Below are 8,334 nucleotides of genomic sequence, written 5' to 3' on the forward strand. Positions count from 1 at the left end.
ACTACCACGCCCCCAACCCCCCCTGGTTATGACAAACCCGTGGCTGCCTTCCTGCCTCAGATACTATCTCTTGCTCTGAGGTACAAAAAACATCCAAACTTTTCCTGTATTAGGCAATTTCTCAAACCCTGACCCAACTGTGGAAAAACAATGTAAGTCTTCGCTGCAACAAGTGCTCTGAATTTTCTCTTTTGTCTTCTCTTAACCTGACACATTTCCACAGCTACTTTTCTCTGCCAGGTGGCTCAGGGTTCCAAACTTCTCATTAAGCAGCAGTCTCTGGATTTGGTTTTAGCGCCCCCACCCCCACCCCCGCCATCCCTCAGTTCCTCCAACGATTTCCTCATGGAGTTTGGTGAAAGGTGCTCAGACACAATGTCCAAAAAGGACAGAAAGGCCAAAATCCACTCCGTGACTAATTTGGACTGTGACTGTTGGATGTGAGGCCAACTGTATGGTCTCCAAGTATCCTCAGCTGAAGGGCTGCTGCCCCCACAACTGGCATTAGGAAAACGGAACAAACAGTCTCAATTTCAGCTGAAGACCACTGCTCCAAGGGGTTCCAATATTCTCTGAACTGTGAATGAATAGAGATAATTTTTATAGGATGAATGAATGAAGAAAGGAGATTTTTACAGGGTAAAATTGATCCCTTCTTTCCTGGATTTAATTCACACCTAAGATTTAGAAGCAAGTTCAAATTTGAGTCTGACAATCTCACTTCCCCTGACAAGTTAGGGGAAAAAAATACTCTATAAAAAGCACAGTGGAAAATCAAGAAAACAGGGAAACTACCGGCAAAACTGGAAGGTAGACAGGACTGGATTGTAGGACCCAGTCACCTGCACTGGTGCAATTGCTTTTTCCAGGGGTCCCTCCATGGTTGAACACAACCCAGGCCAACACGCCACCCAGTCAAAACCTACCTAGTCTGTGCCCAGTGGAGATAAAGCATATTTCAAAATGGCAATGAACTACAGACATTGGAATTGTAATCAGAGATGCTTGGATACTTAACACTCTAAATAAATAAAAGGGCTGCACCTCAAATACAATTACAGGCAACAGGGCAGATGTTTTGAGACAAGGAGACTTTTCCAACTACCCACCCCTGATGAAATTCTAATTTGCAGATTTGTTTCCTAGCTTAACTCCCCTCATTGGGCTTTAACATTGTTCTCTCCGCTGTAACTTAATCTACTAACCAAAGACATTTAGGAAGTGCCATTTGTGTTCTAAGTAGTCGTGGGCACAAGTCTCTGAAACCCATAACTTTCTACGGTGGATGGAACTCGTTTCAAACGGTTTCTGCATCAAGAGGAAGTAAACTTGCAGAAAGGACTGTGAACAGCTTGCCAAAATTTTATTATTTTCAATTTACCTACCTAGACATAGGTTTATAAGGGAAATTCTTAGTGATGGCTTCTCAGCAGGCAACCCCCATCTCACTGCTCTGTAGACTAGAGCGGACTGTACGTCCAAGTTCTGGCCTTTGAAACACTAGATCTGTAATGACTGAAGCCTAACCTGCTTGCTCCACCCTGGAGTGCTCAGAGGAGAATGAATTAACTTCCCCCAGCCAAGCCAGTAGTCGCAGTCCTAAGCCAGAAAGCAGTAGCTGTTAGAAAGAAAGCGGGAAAGCCACAGCGCCTTCATTCCACTATTAAAGTGTAATCACCTTTTCCTATAAGCATCTTCCTGTTTTCCCTGAAGGCGACTGTTGAACCGCCATGCCATGCCGGGGCAGAGGTGCTAACTCAGCAGAGAGCACTTCCTGTGGGTCTGGGAGGCACTTGTGTTCAGCAGGCCGTGGCATGCCCCCTGACCCAGAGGCAGGCTGTCAGGGGCCCCCATCCTGACAGAGGGCTGTGTGTGTGTATGTGGGGGGCGTGTGGCTCAGGAACTAAGACTCCTGGTTTTAGGAGTGATGTGGATTTCCTTTTCTCAGGGCCAGCACCAGGGTGAGACAAGCGGGTGCCTAGGGACTTAAGGAGCTGTCCTCTCTAAGGGTCATGCAAGTGGCTCCTTCACTCCAGTCCCACCCCTACTCAGAGCCAGCACACCCCTCAGAGCCAACAGCACAGGTGTGTGTGTGCGTGTGTCTGTGTCTCTGTGTATAAATACATTGTAAAAGTCAGCGGTTCTCAAAGTGTGGTCCACAAACCAGTAGTATCAGCATCAGCATCACCTGGGAACTTGTTAAAAATTCTCAGGCCCCACCCCAGACCGGACAAATCAGAATCCCAAGGGGTGGGGCCCAGCAATCTGTGCTTACACATGCCCACTGGGTAACCCTGATGCATCTGAAATTTGAGAAGCATTGTGCTAGAGAATAATGCTCTCCAATGCCTGCCAGCCTCATGGCATGCGTAAGGCCATCTCTCAAAATGCTTCACACACAAGCAGAACTGGGAAAGGGGTGGGATGGTGAGGTTAAAGAGACTTTCCTAAAGCCATTGGCAAGGTAGAAATCCCTTTCATAATAAATCAGGAGTTGCTTTTTCCCAGCTACTCCTAGGTAAACTGTAGTAGTCAAGGCTTGGCAATTGTTGAAGATAAATACAGATTACTACTGAACTAGTTCCTTCCTGTTTCTTGCCCTAACTAGACATTTCAGAGTTGGCCACTCAGTGACATTATGTGTCATGGACCAGCCAACTGAATATTCAGAGACTGAGATTCCCTCCTCTATAAAACGTGACTAACGTCACCTACCCATGAGGGTCAGAGAAACTAACGTACGCAAAGCCCCAAACAAGCCTGGGCCAGAGTAAGCTGTGAGGACAGTTCCCACATCCTAACTAGGGGTTCTGGGCTCCACCCTTCTCCAGGGAGCCAGGTTGGATGATTTGGGGCCTGAGGACAATTAAGAGGGGAAGGAGGTTATCTGGTTTCATTTATGGTGATGTGTTTTTTAAAGGAGGTTGTTTTTCAGTCCAAATGGTCTGGGACATGAGACTTTTAAATGGCAGTGACACAGGTGGAGAGAAAGGCGAGGAGAAGGGACACCCAGTGCCTGCTATTGAGTACTGAGAGCCACATATTACTTCCAAAGACCCACATGTAAACTTTGTCCCTGGAACCCAAACAGTATGGAGTAGTGAGACCATGACCAGCACCTGCCAGCTGTGACCTCAGGCACTTATGCCCAGCAGAAGCGGGAGAATGAAATCATGCAGCAAAACACTGTCAGGCACAAGGTAATGTGAGGGCTTAGCACAGAGCTGCCAGCCCAGAATTACCGAACCATCTCTGCACAGCTGCATGAGCACTTTCCCATCCAACTTTCCCAGCTCCCAAACGTGTCTACTGAGCACCAGAAAGGCTGATGACCCTCGGGGACACACGGCTGGTGGGTGACCATCATTGGCTGCGCCCCTTCTCCCTTCCAGTAGCGAAGACCAGGAGCGCCTCCCCACAGGCAGGTAAACAAAGGACGGCCTCCCCAGTCTCTTCCTCGGCCACCCCTTGCAGCACAGCTGAGGGTTGGAGGGAGAATCATGACTCACACTTTTCCTCCCGAGGGGAATTAACTCCAAGATAACATTACCCATGTGAAAACAAAGCCAACCAGCAAGGACGAAAGTTCACTTCGGGCCCTCTCCACGAGCCCCCTTACCTTCCTCATTTAAAATCCATGGCAGAAACGCAAACACCGAGTCAAAGCCGCAAGTGCTCTCTTCAAAGGCACAGGACCCCGCGGGCAGGTCCAAGGCCCGGACAAGCTGCAGGGCTGCGGGCACAAAGCGACTTTCAGTTCGGGCTGCCGCCCGGGAGCGTTGGCACCTACTCGGGGCTCCCCGGGGACTACCTGGTGGAAGTAGGGGGATGGCGTGCGGGAAGGGGTGGGAGAGGGATGCCCTACCTCTCCCCAGCACCCCCGGGCGCCTCCACCGTGCGACCCCACGCCCACCCCCACCCCCGGACTGGCCGGAGGAGGGGGGTTAGCGGCTGCGGAGAAGGATCGCGAGGCGCCCTCGGATGGCCCAGCCCAGCACGGCGAGCCCGGCCACTCCGGGCAACAGAAGCGGGAGGGAGTCGCGAGAGCGCCCCCCGGGGGTCTCCCCAGGTCCCGGCCTTACCTTGCACCGCCAAGAGGACGCCCCTTAGCAGCATGATCGCGCTTCAGGGAGCAGGGCTGGAAAGGGTGCACGCTGCGAGCCCGCCGGGACGGGCTGCTCCCGGTGAAAGGGAGCGTGGGAGGCGGGGGCGCCGGGGACCCGGGGAGGGAGAGGTCCAGAGGGAGCGCGCGCTCGGAGGTGCCCAACTTTGCAGAGCGGCTCCCGGAGCCCAGCGGCAAGCTGGGGGTGCCTGGATGGAGCGCGCCGCGGCGCCGTGCTGCAGCCGCCGGCAGACCGCGGCCAGCTGCTCCCGGGCGACCACGGGGCTGGGCAGGGAGGAGACAGCTGCACACTTTGGAGGGGCCGGCCACCACCGGCTGGGAGAGCAGAGGTCGGCGCGCAGTGCCTTCGCTCAGGATGTGGAAGCTTGGGACCAGACTCTTGCAGACACTTGGAAGGGGCAGGCCTTCCAGCAGCCCCTCCGCTGGGTTGGGACCGGAGTCGCCTGCCCCGCCCATCCGCGGTGGGAACCAGCTTATTTCTGGGGACAGCCTCCCTGCATCTGGCATGTCAGTCCCGCAGGGCTGGCCCTAATTTTAACTTCTTCTCCCCAGAATGGAAGAGGGTGGAATTCTCCCAGGACAGTCTGGAGGAAATTTTGGAAACGGTTGGGTGGAATTAGCCGAACATCTCAGGAGCTGTAGCGTTTATGACCCACTAACGCTAACCCTGGAATCCCACCTCCCGTTTTTTCGGCCAGTGGAATGTCTGGCATGCCTGGTGCTCAGCATTCCTCCCATCCGAGGGAAGGGGGCATTCCTCCTCTCCAAAGAGCCATTACTGATTAGTAGAAGGCTCTGAACTGGGATGTGGAGGGCGGGGTGGGGCTGCTGGGGAGGGGTTACTTCTGAGGAACCTTCGCTACAATCTGAGCACTAAGTTGGTCTCCAACAATATGGTCTCCCAGAGAAGAGTTTTCTTCCTCTTCTCCTCCTCGTCCTCCCTCTCCATGTCTTCACCATTCTGTACAGGCAGTTTTGTGACTGGGGCAGTGGTTCTAAAACAAGAGCGTGCATCAGAATCCCCTGCAGGACTCCAGCATCAGCGTTTCTCATCCAGGACATCTGGGGTGGGGCCTGAGATTCTGCACATTGCTAGAAAGTTTCCTTTGAGGACCACTAACCCCACAGAATCTTGTTCAGACATCAAAGCCCCACTCTCAGTCCTTCACCCGCTTCTAGACTCCTGGTTTTCCTTGTCTTTCACTGGCAGTTCCTCCCGAGTCTTCTGACTCCTTAACATTGGAGAGCACACAAGCTCTGTCCTTTAATCTCCTGTTTCTTTCTCTACCCTCTCCCTCAGTGATTTCAGCCAGTCTCAACATTTTAAATACCACCTATAGGCTGATGACTCCAAAATTTTTATTTATAGCCAGACTGCTCAGTAGCTCCAGACTCTTCCGTCTCATCACCACCTCAACATCCTCATTTGGATGTTTCAGAGCCATCTCATACTTAACAGGTCCCCACATGAACGCCTCATATTCTTTCCCAAGCCTGGCCCTCTCCTGCATTTTTCCCATCTCAGAAAAACTATTTTCCTCCAGTTACTCAGCACAAAAAACTTAGAGTCATCCTGGACTGATCTCTTCCTCTCAAGACATTGCCAGATCCTGTCAGTTCAAGATTCAAAAACAGCAGGTGCTGGCCATGCTCCATGTCCACGGTGATGCCCTGAGCCACGTCACCATCGCTGTTTGCCTGGGATACTGTAGTGGCCTCTTGACTGCGGTCTCCTTTCTTCTTCCTGCCCATCCCCACTCCATTCTTAACACAGTAGTCATAGCCTTCCCTTTAATACAGAAAGTGGGCCATGTCATTCCTTGGTTCAGGACCCAACAACTTCTCAAGTCATTTAGCAAGATCAAAGTCTTCACGACCATCTACCAGGTCCTATAAGACCTGCTTCCACCCCCTTATTTCTCTGATTTTAACTGCCCTGCTTAGTCCCCTCCAGAAACACAGACCTCTTGGCAGGTTCTCCAATGTGGTCCACGTGTCCTCTCAGAATTTCGCATTGCCTATTCCCTCTGCCTGAAATGCTCTTCCCCAAAGAGCCACATGACTCACTGCCTAGTGAGGTCTCCACTCCGATGTCACCTTCAGTATTAGAAGATGTAATAGCTTTCTCTCTAATAAGGAAAAAATGTCTGGGATACTTTTTTAAAAGTTTGGACAAATTTTCATGAGTGTTCTGTAAGCAGTGACCCAAATGATGTAAAGTTTGTTTAGTGTGTGCTGCTTGGTATAGGTGCATATGTTTATATGCTTTGCCTCAGGTAGTAGCTAATAAAAACATTCATTGTGTTTACTATTTTATTATTATAAATGTTTCCTATAAGTAATCTCATTTAACCTTCACAAAATCTCTATGGGGTAGACCTGATTATTATCCTCACTTAACAGATGGGGAAACTGAGGTACAGAGTTTATTGACAGCAAGAAATAAAGACAAGACTCAAACCCAGATCTGCTTTTTTCCAAAAGCCTATTTTCTCAGCCAGTACAGTAGCCTGTCTCCCTTGCCTTATATACTTTTCTGGCCTCTTGCTCACAGATGATGCTACATATCTGATGGATTTCATTAAAAATTCAAAGACAGATATGTCTCCAGTTGAAACTTTAAAATACTATTTTCAACCAAGCAAGTTTCAGCAACTATCAAACAAGTGCTCCTTTTTCTAGATACCTACAGGGTATTTCAAGGTTTTGGAATTGCCTTAGATTCATGTTGTATGTTCCAAGTCACAGGAAAATGAAAAACTTCAAAGCCCTAAGAAGATGGCCAAGAAGTTTAAAATATGATTTTAAAACTTCAAGACAACATCATTTATTGCCATCTACGGGAATCAGAATTATGACACATAAATACAAACTTAGTTGGAGTAAAATTTCTACTTGGCATGTAATTGTGTGATTCCAAGAACAGGTGATCCTTAGACATTGGTGCAGGTTGGGGTGTCTGAGAAACAGACTCCAACATGGAGTTTAGCGTGAAGGATGTTTACTAGGGGGTGCCCTAGGGATTGACACTCTTGGAAGGAAGGAGGAAGAAGCAGGAGTGGGCAAGGAAGAAACGAAGCTGCAGCACAGGCCCCGCAAAGCCTCTTCCAAACCCACAGGGAACTCGAGTTAAAATGGCCCATCTGACTTATCCCATGCTAGGCTGAAATGACCATCGTCTGTACTGCTGCCTCCATCAGTCACTGGATATAGCCCATATTTGGACCGGTGTAATCTCAAGCGAGGGGCTTCTCTGCATTGAGGCTGACCTGGTGGGGCCAGCAGCCGTGGACTGTTGGATGACTATACCTCAGCAGCTGGGGCGATAAGTCCATCCTTTAAGGGGGCACTGGACTGCACATCAGTGTCTACCACAGACAGAGAAGGGAAAAGATACTGCATGTGGACTAAGGGGACAGGGAGAGGGCCGAGGAGGGAATCCAGAGAAGCTAGAGATTATGTGTGTCAAGCTGCTTCCTTTGGTCACTAATCATCACCTGAGAAAGCAGGATCAGGCCCCAAGGCAGGTACTGCTTGGAACTCTGTCTTCCAAGATTTAGCTGAATTGAATGATCAAATAATGTATGTAAAGTTCTGGCTTATGGAAAGCACTCAGTACTTAGGTGTTGTAATAGGTTGAATGGTTCCCCCACCCCCCACCCCTGCAAAGATATATCTACATCGCAGAAACTGTGAATGTGACCTTATTTGGAAAAAGCGACTATGCTGATATAATTAGTTACGGATCTTGAGATGGGGTCATCCCGGATTACCAAGTGAATCAGTGGTAATTGTCCTTATTAGAGACAGAAGAGAAGTCACATTTGTAGGAGAAGGTTGTATGAAGATGGAGGTAGAGACTGAAGTGATACAGCCACAAGCAAGAATGCCCAGAGCCATCGGAAGCTGAAGAGGCAAAGAACAGATTCTCCTCTAAAGCCCCAGAGGACTGTAGCTCTGTGGACTCCCTGATTTTGGACATCTGGCCTCCAGAACTGAGAGAATAACTTTCTGTTGTTCTAAACCGCAGAGTTTGTGGTAATTATTCTGGCAGCCATGGGAGATGAACACAGGTAGTGTTATGCATTAAGCAAACATATGCCAGGCACTTAATGGGCATTATCTCATTCAGCCCATGCCACATCCCGTTATCATCCCCACTTTACAGATGACAGAACAGGCCCAGAGAGGTCAATTAACCTGCTCAAAGT

General features: G+C 49.6%; 1 protein-coding gene across 1 annotated transcript in view; it reads right to left on the reverse strand.

The window, feature by feature from the left end:
* Positions 1-4,116, reverse strand: part of MAMDC2 (MAM domain containing 2) — a 149,935-nt gene extending 145,819 nt beyond the window's left edge. The window contains exons 1-2 of the mRNA XM_063081199.1: positions 4,083-4,116; positions 3,620-3,733 (exon numbers count right to left, since the gene is read on the reverse strand). Coding sequence (XP_062937269.1) covers positions 3,620-3,733; positions 4,083-4,116 — 148 coding nt within the window. The remainder of the gene's footprint in view (positions 1-3,619; positions 3,734-4,082) is intronic.
* Positions 4,117-8,334: the final 4,218 nt, after the last annotated feature.

This window comes from Cynocephalus volans, chromosome 16, assembly GCF_027409185.1.
Source record: "Cynocephalus volans isolate mCynVol1 chromosome 16, mCynVol1.pri, whole genome shotgun sequence".
Classification (NCBI taxonomy): Eukaryota; Metazoa; Chordata; class Mammalia; order Dermoptera; family Cynocephalidae; genus Cynocephalus; species Cynocephalus volans.